Source organism: Pteropus medius, unplaced genomic scaffold (assembly GCF_902729225.1).
Source record: "Pteropus medius unplaced genomic scaffold, Ma_sr-lr_union100, whole genome shotgun sequence".
Classification (NCBI taxonomy): Eukaryota; Metazoa; Chordata; class Mammalia; order Chiroptera; family Pteropodidae; genus Pteropus; species Pteropus medius.
The window spans coordinates 22,797,615-22,817,670 of record NW_024346667.1 but is presented as its reverse complement, the minus strand read 5'-3'; the positions used below and the strand labels follow the sequence as shown (position 1 = coordinate 22,817,670).

Here is a 20,056-nt window from a genome sequence, read left to right as displayed (position 1 = left end):
TGCAGAATAAATGTGGAGTCCAAACCCACTCATAGCACAGGCCTAGGATTTTGAATTCTTATCAGTGACTTTATTTTTCCCCACCCAAGTTTCCAACTTGTTTCTTTGCTGCTTCACTATTTATGGCTGGAGTTTTCTAGTCCCCATTTCATGGAAGGATAACTATGAAGATCCAGGCTTTAGGTAAGGGGCTCACTTCCAAGTCCCTTAGGTAAGGAGACCACATCCCTCGTCCTGGGTGGATCTGAGAAGGTCAGCCCATAATTCCTAGGACCTGGATCCAGACTGCAGTGCCAGAGGGCCACCATTGCATCCGCCCAAACGTACTATTCTGGCTTAGATTTCTATTTGTTTCTGGCACCAAAGGATTTCCATTTTTCTTTCATGCACAGGCGTTATAACAAGGGGCTGAGGCATGGTCGTAACATTTTATCCACGATTTTTGCAGTTTTCGGGGAGAGGCATACCATCTGCGTCTATACATCTGGAATCCGCTCACCTTGTATCTTGACTATGGCTGTCAACACAGACCCTAGCACATAAACGGTACGCAGTAAATATTTTCTGATAGGTAAATAAATGTCTAAGGCATGACTGCCTCTCTGCCTCCCCAAAAGCCACCTCCAGCCTCCTTGCCCCACTGTTGCCCAAACAAGTTGGCTAGACAGCCTGAAAGGCTACCATCAAAGATTCCTAGTTCATCAAGCAGACTGTTAGCATATGGAAATACCAGAAGGTATTCTCTGATCTTATCATGACTCTGTAAGCATTTGTTTATCATGTTTTTTTTTCTCTTGGAAACAGGCTCAGTGTCAGTCACTAAAGGCTTAAGACTTATAATAAGGTGAAGAGAAAAAAAATCAATCATTATGGGCTGTGAGACATCGCTGAGGGATTCTGGCAGGTATCTTAAGGTGGGGACTTTGAGAAGCCCAAAGACATCATTAAGACACAGGGACCTGGGGGCACAGGGAAGAAGAGAAGGGCCCAGGGAGGTGATTCGAGGACTGGGCAGTCGGGAGGAGGCGCTCACAAAAGAAACATCTGACCTTCTGTGTGTTTATGCCTGTGGCTATGATCACCAGGCTCACTGGACTGACACCCTTACGAACACAGTGTGCAACCCTGTGAATGGCTTAACTGTCAGGTGGTCACTTCCTGAGGAAAGAAAAAGTTTAAAGTCGAAGAAAGGTGCACAAGGTAAAAAAGGGTCATCAAAATAAAGTTATGTGAGGATGTACACGACTCCAAGGTTAGTTGCTAGCTTTTTTTTTGGTACAGAATGGCATAGATATCTAAATATTTTTAAGCAGTGAAAAAAAAGAGGAAAACATAAAAATTAGCCATGTTTCTAATATTTACAAAGTGCAAGAGAAATGAAGCCCAAGTGACCTAAAATAAACTTTTTATTCTCCTTTAGGTAAAGAAAATGAACATAAAAAGCCACAGGTATCATATCTAAAACACATTACTCTTAAAGAAAGACTGTCTCCCATTTCTCTTTGCTTCAGAAGAGACATACTAACCATCATAGCAATAAACACACGCCCATAGCAATAAACACACGTCCTGTGGGGAACAGTCAGCTAACATCACCGAGCACTTTCTACAGGCCAGGCACCAGCTGAAGTGCTGGGGGTATGAAAGAAACTAAGTCCCCTTCTCTGCTTCCAGGTGCCTGCAGCCCTGGTGGGAGAAAGATGTTGGAAACAGAACAAAGGTACAGGGCAGTGTGCTAAGAAGTCTGGAGGTGAGAGAAGTTGAGTTCTACCTGGGGATGCCTGGGATGGTTTCAAAGGACAGGCAACATTTGAACTGGGTCTTCAAAAATGAATAGCAGTTTGTTCGGCAGTGCCTCAGTAAGCAAACGTACACAGGTAAAGAGGTGTGAGGAGAGGCAGACCATGAAAGACTGGCAAACAGTGGGACTGGCACATAAAAAGAGACGTAGGGATATGTGTGTATATTTGAAGGACATAAAAGGGACAATTCCAGCCAAGGAAGTTGTATTTTACTCAGTCCAAAAAAAAAGGGAAACTTAGAGCTGAAGAGTGAATGATCATATTCGCATTTTAGAAAGCGCCCCCTTGTGGCACTATGCAAGATGACTGAAATGAGGGAAAAACTGGACATAGATAGTTGGGAAGGTTACAGGGACTTTAAGACGTAGTCGCAGTGAGAAGGGGAGAGAATTGGGAAGGTTTCAGACTGGGGTTGGCCACACCCAGAGATCAGTATTTTTTTTCAAATACCTTTTAAATCACAATCCACAATAAGAAATACATTTTTAATATCATAACCCAGGACATATGCTCACACCTATGTGAACATGTGTGTCCATGAAAATGTGTATATGCACACATGTATACACCCCCCCTCCCAAAGAGTTCACTACACGTAAGACAGTGCTATAGGCCCAAGGCACTGTCATGCTCGTCATCCACACAGGAAAATGAAAGCAGCAAGAGGTGTCCTAAAGGGGCACACTTGTCCTAAGTAGAGTTTCCTTTGCACCACTACTAAGGCTGTTGTTGACTGAGGCACTTAATGTTCTCCGTGTTACTTAAGTAATGATTTATCACTAAAGGTGACTGGCTGTTCTTTTGTAGTTCCTGGTTGATTATACTGCATAGCTTAGTTAGGTATTCATGAGCATATATCACAGACAGGCTTTCAGCAAAGCTCCTTATCTGTGTTACCGATCTCCACATGGTATTTCTGGAGTCAGTCTGCTGCTACTCTTAAAATTAAATGAAAGAGGCTGCTGTATTCAACTGTTACTTTGTTTTATAGATTATTCTGTGAAATTCTGAAGCCCTGGAATGTAGTTTTTTTAAAAAAAAAATTAAAACGTGATGTTAATTTTGACCTTGATGACCCTACCCTGCTGTTGGAACCGCCTGGCCTGCTCCTTCTAATATCACAGGTAAAGTGGATGCTTTCAGCACCGAATAAGCAAATATGTGTATGGATGGTTTTGCCATCTCCAACAGGATTTTCCTGAGACACCTATTTACATATATTATTTTAATAGCTAACAGTTACTGGGCATTTAGTAATGTGCCAGGCACTGTGCTAAACACTTGATATGCATTATCTCAGTCTTCAAAGCAGACCTATAAATACTGTTCATTTCATACAAGATGAAACTGATAATTAAAAATCGAAGAAACTTGTGTAAGGCCACAAAGCCACTAAGGGGTAAGCTATGATTCACACTCAGGTCTGTCTGTCTTCAGAAGCCAAATTCCTAATCACTGGGTTATATTTTATCTGTTCCTCTAAAAACATTTTTCTGAGGCTCAGCAATGCCGACTGATTTACTTGACTCTCTGAGAATGAGTGGTAAATACTGGGACTTGCACCCAAGCCATCGATGTAAAGTCAGTGCTTCTCCACCACCCTCCATGGCCTCATAATTTAATACCCCTGACACTGCCCCGTCAGCACTATTCACAGGCAGATAAATACACAGGAGAAAAAAAAATAAGACAGAAAAAGCTAGATAGAGGTCCAGGTACAGAGTGAAGCTGGCTCTCTCACTCTCTCTCTTCCATGTCACCATTTAAAGTAGGAAGGAAAACAGAGGAAAGAATGCACATTTAGATGTGGCAGGAAAAAAATGAAACTAAATATTACTCTAGCCTAATTTAAGGCAGCTGTATAATCTATATGTTAGGAGGCAGAAAAACAGTTCAAATGACAGAAAAGAGGTACTATATGGATTAAACAAGAACATGTGTTTAAATATTTAAAGTCCACATCTTCACATGTGAAAGCCAGTAATAAAAATGGAAATACATGAAATAAAGTTAATATATCTCTGTTTCATGAGAGATTAGAATGAGAAAATGTACAAAGAGAAAATCTTAGTATTGGAAGCTCTAGCATGCAGTCCCTCATTGAGGGAAGGGACTCCACGAACTGGTCCACCATGGTTACAGAGGTGCACGGTTACATTAGATTTTACAATCCAATCATGCATAGATCTAGAAAACAGATTAATAGCTTAAATCAGTTGCTTTTAAACAGTTATTACAAATCCTTCTCTAAAAACAATTATGAATAGCAAAGCCCAATGAAGTCTAGCTTGAATACTAAAAATTATTAACATCCCCCAAAATAGGTTTTTGAGAGCAGGTTATGATAAAGCAATTCATCCCAATTTTCTCTTCCTCCAAAGGCTGTTATTTCTGCCCTAGCTCTGGCCATTTACTTATTCTTGGCTTTTTGCTTCTTTCCCTGGCAACCTCCTCAAGAATTTAAATAATTACTAGGTTTTATGGAGCAGTAAATTCAATATAATGTTAGAAAACACTCTCTTCATTTTTCAACAAAAATTTGTAAATGGCATTTGAAAGTAAGGCTTTTTTCTTTTTTTTAAAAGAAAACACTGCCATAGACCAGAGCGCCCCAGTCTGAGAGGCAGTTTAAATGGAACACTACTTGAAAAGGAAAATTCATTATGATGAATGTGCCAAGTGAAATTAGAAATCCATTAATGCTAATTGGATACATTCTAAACGTATTAAACTTCTGAAGGTATTTTTACGAACCCTTCGCAATTTCCCGTGAAAACCCATGCATGGTTGCACTTTGGATGTTCCCGCAATTTGACACAATATGGATTATTATGCTTAATAACTTTCGATCTCTCGGGGTGATTGCATAGTCTAAAGAAATGAAAAAAGCTACAATGTGAAAGGAAGTGGAAATGATATATGAAAAATCTTTAAGAATACAAATAGAGGAAATGTGGTTTTGTTTTTTCAAATATAAGAATTATAGAGTTAGATGGTCGCCCTGAAAACCAGCATACGGTAATTGGAACCTGCCAAGCCTATGCAAAATATAAAAAATGTCACGAATCGTTTTGCATTTAAGTTCAAGGAGAGTTTTCGATCAAAAGATTCTATTTCCATAGTGGTCAGTGAGTGACTCTGAGCCATCTGGGCAGCACGTCCCAGCTGGTAAAATTGATGGCGCTGAAGACAAGCCCGTTAGTTCACACACCACCTCTTGGCACCTCTGTCAGAAGCAGAACACGGGGCTTCGTGCAAGAGGGGTACAAGAAGCAACACCAATGTTCTCACAACTCAAACCGCTAGCGGAGCAGAAAGAAAAACCCCACAGGTTTGGCACGTATGGATACAAACACAAGCTGCTGAGAGAAAGAAAAAGGGGGCCTCTGATGCCCTGCCGTGACGCTACAGATGGCCACAGATGTGCGCGAGTCTCTAAAGTCACCGAGGCTTCGTACGTGGTTTAAGACAACCTGGAAAGATAGTATCATACGATGAGGGCACTGTTCTTATTCTAAGGTCACTGACGCATGGACCTCTGAAATGATAAAGAAGTATGCAGTGTTCATTACAACTATGAAAATAAAACCATGTGACACTCCTTAAAGAGACAAAGGCAACGTCACAGCTTCATTCCAGGAACACCCTGGGGAGGGCTGCTGTCCCACCACAAAGCAGGGCAGCATTAGGGATGTCTGGGTCCTGACGAGTCCAGAGGCTGGCCTTCTAGCTTCAGAAAGCCCCTCCTATTTCTTTCTCCCTCCCCATCCAGGGGAGCTATGAGGACATCTGTTTTACTACTGAGCTTTTCTTCCCATTTCCCACAAATCTTCAGCCTGTTTACCCTGAGCCTGATGTGTGTTTAGTCTTCAACGAGGAGATGCTCAAGGCCAAAGATAACATGCAGTGCCTCTGTTTTACCTTCCCGAAAATACTCGTTGGGGGAGGAGGTAGACAATAAGCCAAATTCCAATTTTCTTAATGCAATGAGGACTTTCTGTGTTGCAACAAAATACAATATGTTTCCAATGCAAAATATCTACTTTGGCACATCTGTCCAATAGCAGCTCAATTAAAAACAGGCCCATCAGACTGACACAGTTGCCTTAACTGCTTGGTTCCTGTCACATTGCAGATAGCAGAAAAGCACTTAAAGGCAGCCACAAGGCAATTTTCCAGTAAGACTTGTTAATCTTTATACAGTCATTCTCATGTAGCCATCAAAGTAAACTTAATGACAAATCAGTTAAAATAAATTACTTTTAGAAACTTGTAAGTATTGGATAAAAAACAAACCACATGTGACATCTCTTCAGTCTTCCCTGTGATGGCATATAATTGTCACCATCTGTGCTGTTTATTCTGTTTGCCTGGCCTATACACCCCCACCTGCCCTTCTCTGTCCTGTGTGGGCCCCAAGAGGCTGACCTCTGTGTATCTGCATCAGCTATGACCTTGCTCTCTGGTTTCCAGCTGGGCCCAGTCAAGGGGCGGGGGGCACCAGAAGAGCTCGGAGGCTGGAGGAGAGAGACGTCGGGGGTTACCCACCCTCCTCAGTGCTCCTGCAGCCAGGCAGCCCCTCCAGGTCCAGCTCTCCACAACTCTGGCACTGCTTGCTCCCCTCAGTCCTTCAGGCCCAGTATGCTCCCAGCTCCCAAGTGCCGCTCATCCCTGGGTGCTTCACCAGCCCTTGTTAGTTTCTGCAACCCTGCCCACATCTCTGTTATCCCATCGTTACACTCTCTTCAGTCTAAGACAGTCTAAACACCTGTTGCTGGCCAGGACCCTGGCTGACACACTGTCAGCAGCCAGAGGCTCCAGGCTGGGATCACTTACACGGACCGTGTGGACCAGATCGGCCGCCAGGCACTGCTTCAGCTTCTCATCACTGCCGGTCCCATGAAGCACCAGATCAGGCATGTACGTGGGGCAATAACCTGCCAGAAGGGAGCGGCCAAAGTTTCTCACATTCGGGTTGCTGATGCTCTGCGACCTAAAACGATATTGGTCCTTTAGAACACACTGTTAAAAATGGACTCCTCAAACAAAAACCCGTATGACACATGTAAGAAAAGTAGATGCAGGGTGGTCCGTTTCACCAATCCTCCGGTGAGCAGATCACTGGTGTGGGAAAAGGGAAGAGGCTGCGAGAGAAAAAGCATTTTTCTTTTTTTAATGGAAAGGCAGGAAAAAGACAGTATTTTGATGGCTGGTTACGAGTCTGTTCTTGTATCTCATATGGAACATCCACTAGGCAGTGTGTGTCAAGAGAGTGAAGAAGGAAAAAGTCTGTTGAGCGGGGAGCGTGCCAAAAGCCTGGCTTCAGGAACCAGACACATCTGCACAGGGTGGTGCTCACAGCAGCGCGACAGCACAGAAGTCTCTAATTACTGCTTTCAGTCATGGCAGACCAAAATAATCGACCTGACGGAGTGTTAAGGAAGAGGTGTTGTTTCCCAGCCACTTCAGGCGGCTCCGACCTGCACGAGAGAAGGCACCTCGCGAGTGTAAAATCCACCACCTCCGAAGCACATCATCTGCTGCCGGCCACGTGACTTGCATCCAGTCGACAGAAAATTAAACCCCTTGCTCCCACCACCACCCCCATCACAGTCCCTAGTTTCCCTTCGAATCTCACAATAGTTGCAAGGGCACCCACTCAGAGAGCTCAGATGCACTCAGGCAGTGGTCATCCTTGGAGAAAGAGCGGGCTGGAAACCGACCGTATCAGTTTGATAACACTTCTAATACTTAAACAAACAAACAAACAAAATCGGTTGTATCTGAAACAGCCAACAGTAGCTAACATGATCATGGCTCGTAGGTCAGGAAAACAGTATCTGAACCCAGGCCCCTCCGCTTCCCAGCCTGCCAGTGTTACCTTGGCAGAGGCAGCTCCACCTCCAAGGACCCATCAGTCTGGTCATTACTGTGACCTAGATTCAGCGTGGCTGAAGCACATGCTTCATCGTCACTGTCCCCAAGAGCGCTATCGGAACTTTCGTTTCTGGGAATGTCTCCTTCAATCCTGAAGTCGGCCTTCCGGTCGGCATCCCCACAGGGGACATCTGCAGCCACCGAGACCCCAGAGTCCTGCTGCACGCACCTGCTGGGAACAGGCTCCAACAAAGGTCCTTCCTCATCCTGCGAATACAAACCTCGAGCTTTCTCCGGCGTCCTCTGCTCAGGCCCTGTCACACTGGCATCAGGTACAAACGAGCCAGCAGGTGGGGTGAGCTGCCTGGTAGCATCTGCGACCACCCAGGCTCCAAGGCCTCTGTCCCCAGTGTGACCCCTGTCAGGCTTGCCTTCCTTCCCCTCAGATGGCTGATTCTGAGGGCAGCAGACCTTTCGGAAGCCAGGTGGGAAGGGGCACCCAGGAGGCTGCTGGTCCAGAGTCATGTCGGCGGTCACCCTGGGCTCAACTGAGGGACGCCTGGCTAACTCAGGATATTGTCCACAGGCCTTTAGCAGTTCCTCCATTTTTTGGGTGCGGCTTTCAAAGTCAGACTCTGGAGACACGGAGCTTCCAATCTGGAAAGTGACCTTTTCTAAGGGTAGCTTCTCCCGGGAACGTCCGTCAGGGCAAGGCCAGGCGCCTGAACGGTCTGGTAGCTTCTTAGGCATCTCCCCTTTCAACTCCTCACTGACCTTCAATCGCACCCCCAAACCTTCACAGCTGGAGAATCTGGAACAGCCATCACCTAGTGCCTCGTTTTTACTTTCTTCCTCCCCGGAAAACGCGTTCTGAGGTTTCCAAGAGCTGTCCAGTGCTGGCTCTTGGTATCCCAGGCTGCAGGCCACAGAACTCTTGTTTCCTTCTTTGTCAGGCCTGGGATATAGGTCGCTAATATCGGTGCCCTCTGGGGTCCCAGCCAAACCCTCAGGCCTGGGGCTCCGTCCCTCGGCTGTCGTCGCTGGTGGCAGGATGGGGGGAAGGAGAGCAGGCTCACTTCTCACTGTGACTACCACGTACTCAGACTCCTCCACCTCCCCCCTCTCCAAGGCCGTGGTGATGCTGCTCCCGTTTATCATCTGGTCGTCTTCTCCATGACTCCCGCTCCAGGTCAGCTGGTTCTCTTGCAGCTCAGAGCAACGGAGAAAGTAGGTCAGGACGTAAAGTATGCGTTGGACCAAACTCTTCTGCTTCCCCAAGACCACAGTGCGAGTCAGCCTCACGGGAGAGCCGATGGCTCCGTAGAGATCGCCTACAGAGCAAAGTGGACACAAAGACAAAGTCGTCTGGGGTGAGTGTGTCATGGATATGTCAGCCTTTACAAAAGAAAAACATACTCCCAAACTGGAATCACTTCTTCACACAGTTGACTGAAGCAGAGAGGTAATTCCTAGAATGACAGTGTTTTAGTTTTGCTTCTAGAGTGGAACGTCTGCCTGGAAAGGCCTGGCACAGGCCCTGGGCCTGCTGCTCTTGGTGCATGGGGATAGTGCTGGTTGACACAGCCCCGTGCTGTGCTTGTTAGGCCTTCCCATGCAGCTCGCTGGCTGGCTAGCTCCCCCAAACCCCACCCCCCAGAAGGCTAAAGCCAGAGCCTTGAACATGTGACCAAATCAAATATTGTATTTTGGAAACTAGAATGATGAGACTTTTTTAGAAGAAGCCCTGGACAATAGGCTTTAGGGTGAAATCCAAATTCAGGGATCTCTGAACTAAAGTACAGTGAATCAATTCAAAATACTTAATGAAATGGCCTGTTCGGAATTATCTCAGTACACACAAACACACACATCCAAGTAGAACCAACTTAATTAACAAGAAGAAAATCACTTAGTCATGAATAATATGATTTTGAATATGAATATCTGAATATTTCTATCACTTCGCATGAAAATTCTACTGGGAAAAAAATTATGTCCCATAAGTTATCTCCTGACAAGTTGATTAAAAATTGGCTAATGAACCATGAACATCTGACTCGAAGGTAGAAGGAGAAGGGCAAATGTGTCAATGAACCTAGCAGTATAAGCTTTCAGCAAAAAGTCCTGGTAGTACTTGGATGGGAGACCACCTAGGAAGACCAGGTGCTGTAGGCATAAAAAATAAAAAAATAAGGGATTGTAAGCTGACAAGGTCCTTGTAATCTGTGAGGTCAAACAAAGGGTTGCCTCCCCTAAAAAAAAAAAAAAGGTACTGGTCAACTGCTTATCAAAATTATTGCATTTGACAACCTGATGATTACATTTGATAAGTTATATATTTGACACTTTGGTAATAATCGTGACAATTACTACAAAAAGCCAACATTTACAGACTGTGCAGGCATAGTGCTAAGTGTTTTACATGGATTTATCTTGTTTACACCCCTGCATAACCAACCCTGATTTAGAAACCATTACAGAAATAAACAAAATGTTGGAATAAATTGAGACTTGAAAAGATACTGAATAAAGGAGAGGAGATACATGGTAATAGATAACTATTAACTAATAAGTACTCAGGAAATTAGAACTCATCTGAAGAATGCATCTAGAAAGAGGAGGGAAGGCATTACTGGGGCATGTAGTAGGTAAGACTAAATTGATAAAGACTGAGGGAAAAGTGATGGGTACCACCAGGAAGTACTTCCCCTGGGAACCATCAGGACGTATCTCCTCAGGCAAGTGTTCCCCAGTGTGAGGCTACTGCATCTAAGGTTTAAAGGGCCGCAAAAAATATTAAACAATCCTCTCTATAAAAAGACTAAATTACAAGTTAATAGAGCTTTATCTAGGGTTTTGCAACTGAGAAATCATCCAAGAATTCAAAAGAATAACCGAGAATTATGGTCTGATGCTAGGACTCGTACTCCTACTGGAGAAAACTTTCTTGGCTAAGAACTCAGTATCGTTACTTCTCTGTGATTACACATGTCCAGTGCTATGGGGTATCATAGTTATGTCAGGAATTCATGGAACTCTTTTGTGAACTCGGTTTCAGTGTCAATAAAGATAAGCATTACATATCCAAAACCTGGTATGAAAAAACCACAGAGGAAAAGCCACTCAGAATGACAGCACTATTTTTGAGCAATGCATTTAACTTTCATTAGTGTACATTTTAATATCTAAGTCATAAATGGGAAGAAGTAAAACAAAGGAGGCTCTTACAAATACAACTTATAATAATTTAAACTATATAAAAAAACAATTTAAACTATATAAAGTAATGAGAACAATGTGTGTGGAAACAGTGCCTTTACTAAAGGGCCAAATTTCATAAAATAATGCAGCATTAAAATAACAGACCTGTAATATTAAAGATTTACTGGATCTTGAACTTGAAGACAATTTTTTTGAGTCCTGGACTGACGAAGCTACTAATTTAGAGTAGATTCTTTTGTTCTCATGAGTATAATTTTGCAAAATGAAGGCGAGTTGAACAATGTGAACAGATGTAACATGACAGAACTGTACACTTAGAAATGGTTAAGGTGAAGTTATGTTCTGTGCTTTTTTAAAACCACAATTTAAAATACAAACATAAATTTAAAGAAAAAGGGAGAAAATAGAAGACAGAAAAAAATAGGTGGGGTGCAGTGTGTGTTTGTAGGTAAAAGAGAGAGAGGCCAGAGAGAGGTGGCGGGGAGAGGGAGGGAGGGAGGGAGGGAAGGAGAGAGAGACTGCTGCAGACAGGGTGAATGAAAAGAGAGATCAGGGAAAGAAGGACAAATAAGGGAAAGGAGACAAACAGAGGGACACAGAACATACACTAGAGGGGAGAGACAGAGTGAGCAAAGGAACAGAGAGAGGGGACTTCGGAAGGAAGAGGGGAAGAACAGACAGGAGGATAAAGAGAGGGAAGGAGAAAGAAAAGATGAGAGCTGAGAGGTGCCAAATGGTAGAGAATCAGAGAGAAGCACAAAGAGGGTGAGGAGAGGTGAGGAAAGCAGAGAGGAAAACACAGAAAGAGAGGAGGAAAACGAAGATATTAGGGGAACTGGGAAAAGATGAACAATATAGAAACTAGAAATGGGAGGGGAGAATAAGATAGGGGGCTAGAGAATGAGTTGAAGCTGAGAGAATTCAGGATTATTGTAAAGAGGGGATGGTAAACAGCGAGGGCGAGAGAGGTGGGCGGATACGGAGACGGAGAAACAAAAACAGACGGAAAAACAAGAGACAATTAAAAAGGAGACAAGCAGACAGAGAAACTGAGTATCTTAAAGGGCCACTCATTCATTGACTACGTGCTATGAAGTCCCCTTTAAAGTGGTGCCCTAATCCTACACAGTGTAATTTATTGTATCTTTATCATCATTTAGTTGAAACTACATTGTAATTTCTCTTGTGAAGTATTGTTTGGCTTGTGGGTTATTTAAATATGGTTATTTAATCTTTGAGCAGGTGGGAATTTTTCCCTTATCATCTAGTTTATTGATTTGTAGTCTAATTCCACTACATTCTGAAAGATACAATTTAAACTTTTGGAGGAAAAAAATAAGAGGAAATTTCAGACTCTTTTACTTATATTAATTTAAAGTAACGATCCCAAACTTTTTTTTTGAGGAGAAAGGAAATGAAAAGCATTTCATTTCCACAAATCCTTGAGCTCATTAGGGTCAAAAGAGCCCCCATGGAACTCCTTCAATCAGTGGCGAAAGAGGGTGGCTTTCAAACTTTGTGTACCCATCCCAAGAAAGAAAAGCCTGCAACCTCGAACTCCCTCTGAAACAAGCATTTTGCAAAACATATGTGTGACTCTGATGGTTTCTATTCCATTGGACCTTTTAAATGTTTTTTTTTGACCCACTAAATGGCTTCTACAACCCACCAATGGGTGGTCGCTACACTGTGGAAAACCCGTGTGAACAGAGCACGTGTTATGCAGGGTGGGGTGGGGACGGCTGAGCTCCTCAGCAGCAGCTTCCGGCTTCTCTCCTTTCTCTGCAGGTGCTGAAACCAGGCAGAAGTGGGCGCAGCAGTGGTACCTGTCTCAGCAAGCTCTCAGACATGTCTTTCAAACAATGCAAGATAGAATCTTTTCTATTACTCAAGAACCTGGATTAAAATTACATCTGCATCAGTGTATAATTCCAGAAATTAATTTTTCCTGTTTATGTGACTTGGTAAATAGTTAATAAAAATATAATAATAATTGGAAATAAGTGTCTTCCCCTGTCAAATTATTGAACCCCCTCGATGTCTTATAATAATGGAAATTCAACCATCGTTTACACAAAGTTATCAAGTGACCTGTGCCTGGGCCCCATTCCCTCCTCACGCCACTCTGTCAACAGCCAGAGGCTACTGGATCCTCTGGGGGAGCGGAGGGTGGGAGACTCAATAATACATGATTTCCTTTCCAAAGGGACTGTGAGCCCACTGGGAGGGACTTTGCCTTGTTACACTGAACCCAGGGAATTCATGGGTCGCGGTTAGTTAAATTTCAAATGAGAATCATGTCTATTTATAAATATACTTCTCTAATCAACCGCGCAATGCTCAATTAGCATTGTTTTTAAATGGGTGACCAGGCAGCATGAAACACCACATTTCCTCAATATCCAGCCCCCTTCCCTTCACCACTGAATGATACCACCTTTCTTCAAGACTATTCTATAACACAAACAACGATGCTCTGTCCTCCCCAGGAAGAACCGATGACCCAGTGAGTCAGGCACACTCTAAGTCCTTTTCCGAGCTCAGTACTGATCGGTTGTATTAAACCCATTTTAACATCCATAAATTCTTCATTAATTCATTTAACATGACCTATTATCCCCCTAATGGTGAAGCAGGTATTCTCTTTCCTTACACATCTCAAGACGTAGGGCACAAGGCAAGACTTCTTTATTATCTATAAAATGAGGGCAATAGTAATTGGCCTGGACCGAGAATCCAATTAATTAACACATGTAAAAAGCACTTAAAACATGCTCAGCTCACAGTGACAGATTTCATTATTGTTATTATAACATGCTGTTTTCTAAGATTAGAGTGCTTTTCCCCAGTCTGTAATTCTTTTTCTGGAAAATGCCATTTTAAAATTTTCTCAAGTATCCTTCTCTGAAAACTCCATCCATCCCCCTCATTCTCAGTGCCCCTCCAATATCAGTATTTTCGTCAGCAGCATCAGTAACAAAGGTGCTTTATGTATAACTAATTTAATTCCCACAGTAACCATGAACTACTTCCATTCCATTTTACAAGTGAAGAAACTGAAGCACGGAGAGGTCAAGTCACCTGCCCATGAAGACTGGACATGACCTAGGCAGTCTGGCTCTGGTACCCACTCTCTTAACCTCTATGCTATACAGTCTCTCTCTTGCATCCTTTTCTGCGCATCCTCATCAAAGGAGTAATCAGGATATCTTGTGATCATCTGAATACAAATGTGCCTCCTCCATTAGGCAGCTAGCTTCCTGAGGCTTAGCAACACATGCTATTCAACTCCACATCCCCGACGTCTTTCTCGCACCGGGTCTGGGATGCAGTGAGTGTGCAAATTTTAGTTTTTCACTCTAAACGTTTGCTGAGTGAGAGGTCCTAGAGTATACCTCTCCTCTACATGAACCCAAAATAAGCAAAACTGGTCCCATAAATCCCAAACTCCATACCCAACTATGCCTATTCCTATACCATGCCTCAGCATAAAGCTTTGAGGAAATAAATGCTACCGATTAATTGCAAGGAAGCAGTGTAGAAAAAGATAAAGGTTCTGACTTAAGCTAAAATTAAAAAGGTGGTGAAATTATAGTAGGTTAATTTCTTTTTGTCTTATTTTTCTCTCCAGTCCATCCTCTGGGACAGTGGTTCTCCACCAGTGGGCATCTTGGCCCCCGGGGGCCACTCAGCAACATCTGGAGAAATTTTTGACCATCACAGCTTTGGAGGGGAATTTTCACTGGTAGCTAGTGAACAGAGGGCAGTGGTGCTGCTTAACACTGTACAACGCACAAGACAGCTCCCAACACTCACCCCACAAAGAACTGCCTGATCCAAAAAGTGATAATGCCAAGGTTAAGAAGCTCTGCTCTAGGGTGAACTGCTGCGTGGTGTGGAAGTGCATGGTTGACCCACACGGCTTCAAAAAGAGCAGAACGAAGCTGCTAGCAGGGAGAAGGCCAGGACGGTGGTAGCCTTACCTTACAATCTGTGGGCCAATCTCCTAGTCCCTGCATTACCAGGTTGGACAGTTAATATCGACTAAAAATTCTAGCATTTTCCCTATTCCATCCCATACAGTCTCTAAAGAGTCAGATCAGGTACTAACCCAGCTGCGCCCAGAGAGGATTATACGGATGTGTTTTGGCCAGCGTGTTCACTGACTGGGAGGTGCGTTTCTCTGAGAAGGCTTTAATGGGAGGGTGGTCAACAGGCATGACAGTCGGAACCCAGGCCAGGTGGTAGGTTAACACCGCAGTCAGTAAGGCAGCAAAAAACCTTAGAAAAGTAGAAGAAAATACAACCAGATGAGTCAGTGCAGAAAGAGGCATGTCATATACAGAGCATACCCTGGCCACGGAGTTTGCAGGCGAGGCTCCAAAGAGTGGAACTTACTGGTTTTTGTTGATCTGTTCTATGAGAAGTGTAAACTCCTTGAGAAAACGCTGGCAAAGCTGGGTTTTTTCCAAAGTGCTGGACATCATGGTAAGCCATACGGGTTCCGCTATCCTTGGAACAGAATACAAGTTCCAGATAGTCCCTCTACAGAAAAGAGAAACGACGTATGAAACTGTCACAAATATTATTCTGGGTAATCTTCATATAAAGGAATAAAGACAAAAACAATAATCTGGATCTATGTTGGATTCAAGCGATTCAAGCAGAATATAACACAGGGGCCAGTAAACTATAACCCCCAGGCCAAATCTGACTGCCACCTTTTTTTGCGAATAAAGTCTTACTGGAACACAGCCACACTCATTCATCTACATTTATCTGTCGCTGCTATTGCACGAAGGCAAAGTTGAACAGCTATGACAGAGATCCTTTACAGAAAAGGTATGTTGACCCTTGATATAAAATATCAAGCAGGTTACTCTTCCACCCAGATATTTAGGGGCAAGGGCTCTAGAAAACTGGTGTCTGGAGTACAAAGACCATCAATTAGAAACTAACACTAGGACGATCACTTAATGCGCAGGCCATGACGCTTATGGGAGGACCCTGGGTATGAACCAGGACTGTCCTGGCAAAGGGCAATGTGTACCTCCCTGACAGACACAGTCTTCCCATCGATGCTTCGAACTTGTTTCCACATCTATAACACGGGATAATAGCGCTTACTTTCAGGACTTTTGTGAGCATGACTTGAAATAACGAACAGGCTTATAAGACACACTCGAATATCAGTTTTCTCCATTCACCCTGTTAAAAATAGTCACGCTGAGGTCCGCCTGCCAGGTAGGAGTAGTGAGGATTAGTTTGTGCTGGGTAACTCAAATTTTTTGCTTCTTTGGTCTTAGTTTCAATCTTGAAGGCAGGAGGGGCTAACATGACTAGAACTGGCAGCCCCCAATTCTTCCAAGTCATGGTCTCCATGTCACCCTAGGTCCACAGCTGCTGCTACTCATAAATCTCCCATTAGATTTGACAAATTTTGCCAATTTACCTGAATTCTCCCAAAGCTTCCATCAGACGGGTGACATAAAACTGGACGCGGAGGCTCGATTCTGCTATCTTCCTACAGGAGATCATGGCCTTTATTAAAGAGAAACAAGCCAAATTACCCTCTGAGGAGAAACTGCTTTATAACTATCTATTAGGCTTTATTAATAAAAGACAATACTATAATCAAAACAGTCAGGTAATAATCATTGAAGTCATAGGGAAGCAGTGATTTCCTGTCTGAAAGCAATGCAGTATCTGATGTCTAACATCAATCTGCCTAAGGACCTATCACTGCTGCAGATGATTTACGTTCTCTAGGAAAGTGATCTGATGCCTAAACAAAGTGTTTCTACCACCTTTAAAGCCCCATAATCGCTTCTCTATTTGACACTGGATTACATTCTTATTACCTTTTCAATTGCACTCTTCAGCCTATTCATGTGAGACTCAAACAGGGGGAAATGAGAAAAAAAGAAGTCCTGGAAATTTCTTTGGGCTTCTTCTTTCTCACACAGGGAAAAGATGATGCTTATGGCAATTTTCTTCCTCCGAACTATGGCCGGGTTAGAACTACAGGTTTCTTCAGCCAAGCTGAATGTCTCATCAGTTGACCTGGAGGAAAAGTAAGTTTAAAGAGTTGCATCAATAAATCATACTGAAGATTAACTCTTAATGCCAAAGTATAGCACTCAAGACAGCTAACCCAGACGCTTATCTAAGAGTCTGTCTGCCTCATTGTCTAATTCATTCTCTTCTACAATTCTGTCATGAAAATATCAGCTTGCCACGCAGTATTATACTAACCTGAAAAGAAACTTAAATGAAAACTAAAAGTAACCTCACACGTCCTCTTGTTAGACTCTTAGTTCTTTTCCCTGGGACTATTTTGTGTCAGATTGGTGGTATTTAGGAAGGAGTGTGAAACATCTGTTCACTCAACACCTGGGCCCTTTGCTCTGGTTGAAAGACACCAAGAGATAATAACATGGGAAGAGAAAGGATCCTGTGTGGTATTCAGCTTAACTGAGGGTCATGTTGGATATTTCCCCAGTAGCTGAGGCTCTTTCCTAAGGCTTCCCCCATTAGGTAAAGTAATGCTCAGGTCATTCCATGTGATCATCAAGCCCTCTGGGACATCCCCTGGCCAGAAAGAGCCACCTCTCTTCTGGTACAGTCGAATTCTCAAAAAACAAGATTCTTTCAAGAGAGGCTGCTTCTATGATAAGAGAATCACAAAGCCAATAAATTCTGAATACATGTTCAATTTGTTTTAAGAGGGATATCTCGCAATATGGCCTGATCATGTCTCTTATTTAACTATTCTGATAAGAATGAAAATAACAGAATTGGGTTCCACAAAGACATCAAAGCAAAGGACATAATATTGCAAATGAAAGTACCTAGCCTGGCACATGGTAGTTATGCAATAAGTTTTCTTTCTCGTCGACTCCCCCATTTAGTCTCAAATCTCTGCCAAATATGGGAGGAACACGACTTGCTCCATGTTCTTTACTACAAATCACAATGCGACAATTACTTATCTTGGCAGAATTCGAGGCAGTTAGCCACTTACTCTTGGCCTTAAATTTCTTATTTAGTGCTCCACTCATAGTCTATAATGTGCCTGTGATTTCAAACATACCCACATTTTCAAAAACATACATACATCAGAAGTTTTATGGTCAGGAAAGCTATTTTTATTTTTAAAGGAAAGGAGAAAGACATTTTGTTCTGACCTCAGAGAGAGATGTTATTGTTTCTCTCAACTTCAAGCAAGATGCCAGAGATGTAAGCGAGGCTGATGAATCAGTAAAAGGCTCTCACTAACAGACAAGCCACTGGCAGGACATGATCTCCAAGTGCTGTTGTAAATGCTATGCATTAATAACCACCAACTGTTTTCTCTGAGAAATTCCTAGATCCTAATCATTTGCTCATCTGAAAAAAATTCTTGAAGCTCTCTTAGAATTTTACTTAATTTCATGTAGTGCTCTCTCTGCTTTTCCAAAGTACTTGTACTGTAACTTTGTTTTCCTGCACCTGTGCATTTCTATTCTGTATAGGAAATTCTAAGCTTATCTGATACCAATACTTTCTTGCAACCCTTTCTTCTTTATCTCCTATCCCTTCTTTTTCAAAAGTAAAATGACCATACCGGTCCATTCGCCTTTGGCCAATGTAGTCTTTAACAATCAAATTACAATAAACATTGAACCTTTTGCAGATTTAGGCATCATCTTCATCTCTACCCTACAACCAATAACCAAGTCCACTTTAACACAGGAGAGAGTGCCACCTACTGAATTTCTGAAAAACTTCTATAGCTACTATAGTGTGGATAGCTAGTTCTCACTTGGTTCACTGTATTGGTCCATTGAATTCTAAAGCAAATGAGCTTTATTCTGTAATCTTGGATCAATCATGCAAACTGGAATAAATTAGGTCATGCAATATTTTAATTATGTTTTTAAAATTATTCCACAATGAAAGGTTTCAGGTATGTATCCAGACACTCCATCTTATCTTTACCATTAAGTCACCTACAAGTGAGGGACCATAGACCGTCTTGCAAATGTGGAAACTGAGGCAGAGTGATTAATCAACTTGCTTCAGGAACAGAAAACTTCTCAGTGACAATACTAGAGTTAGAACCCAGGGTTTCTGTCTTCTAATCTAGGCTCATTTCTTGGACACTGGAAGTGACCAGGGACCCTGCCCTCATGTGTGATCCGTCTGCTGGTGTTCGTGTGGTCAGATGCACCATGCCAGCTGAGCACTGAGGGGACATAGATGGGAGCAATCCTATCAGCCGACAGGCTTTCAAGTTAAGGAAAGACTACTGCTACTCACTTACTTTTTCTCCTTATAAAAAAATCAAATAGAATTTTGTTGACACAAACAACCATTTACATACATTGAGTAGTTTGGGATCACATATAAAGCAAAAATAATAATTATTTAAGTACATCTCCGTGACTTATACTAGATATCAGCACTGCAGAGTCTCATTGTTTATGTTGGCTTTGAACTTATGCTGAATCTATGGATACACTAGAACAAAGTGAAATCGCCATTTCTACGGGTTAAAGAACATCCTGTTAGCAACTTTATATGGTTTGTGTTCCTTTAGGGTTTCAATAGCCTCACTAAGGAATGAAATCTCTGCTGCTTTTCTCCCACTGCAGGCAGTATTTCTGTGCCAGCTGCTAAATGCCCAAGCCTGATTTCCTGTCCAAGAACCAAAGTTTACCACCTGGCACAGCAGGGGGCCTTGAGGCGTGGGTGTGCCGCTGCACACAAGATCCTGATAAGGACTGTGAATGTCCTGACTACCTTTAACTCTTAGGAAGAAAGTTTTGGACTACTGTGAATTTTCTTCTCAAAGCCAGAGAAAATCATATTTTCAGGACACACTGTTCTCCGGTCTATCACAAAGTACTAGTTTTCCTACGCATACACCAGCCAAAAAGGAGAGCTTGATGGCAACATCCTTTAAATGAAGGGATTTTCACAGGCACAGGGGTCAGTTCAAAATGTCCTTTCCATTCTCCACGTTAAACAGTACTGAATCCAGGGCGAGCTCGACAGGCATGCATCTTGCTCACATAGCCTCCTGCTCTCAGAACGGCCCTAGGTTTGGTTTAATGTTCTGCAGTTGCTATCTTGAATTCATAATAATTTTATCTCCGAATTTGTAAGTGAAG

The 20,056-nt window shown here is 42.8% G+C and overlaps 1 protein-coding gene across 5 annotated transcripts in view; it reads right to left on the bottom strand.

Moving 5' to 3' along the window:
* FNIP2 (folliculin interacting protein 2) overlaps positions 1-20,056 on the bottom strand; it is a 114,005-nt gene that overhangs the window by 17,405 nt on the left and 76,544 nt on the right. For all 5 annotated transcript variants that reach the window (XM_039876256.1, XM_039876259.1, XM_039876257.1 and 2 more), the window contains 6 exons: positions 16,763-16,964; positions 16,354-16,442; positions 15,300-15,446; positions 15,013-15,182; positions 7,684-9,010; positions 6,639-6,795 (listed from right to left, as the gene is read on the bottom strand). In XM_039876256.1, coding sequence (XP_039732190.1) covers positions 6,639-6,795; positions 7,684-9,010; positions 15,013-15,182; positions 15,300-15,446; positions 16,354-16,442; positions 16,763-16,964 — 2,092 coding nt within the window. The remainder of the gene's footprint in view (positions 1-6,638; positions 6,796-7,683; positions 9,011-15,012; positions 15,183-15,299; positions 15,447-16,353; positions 16,443-16,762; positions 16,965-20,056) is intronic.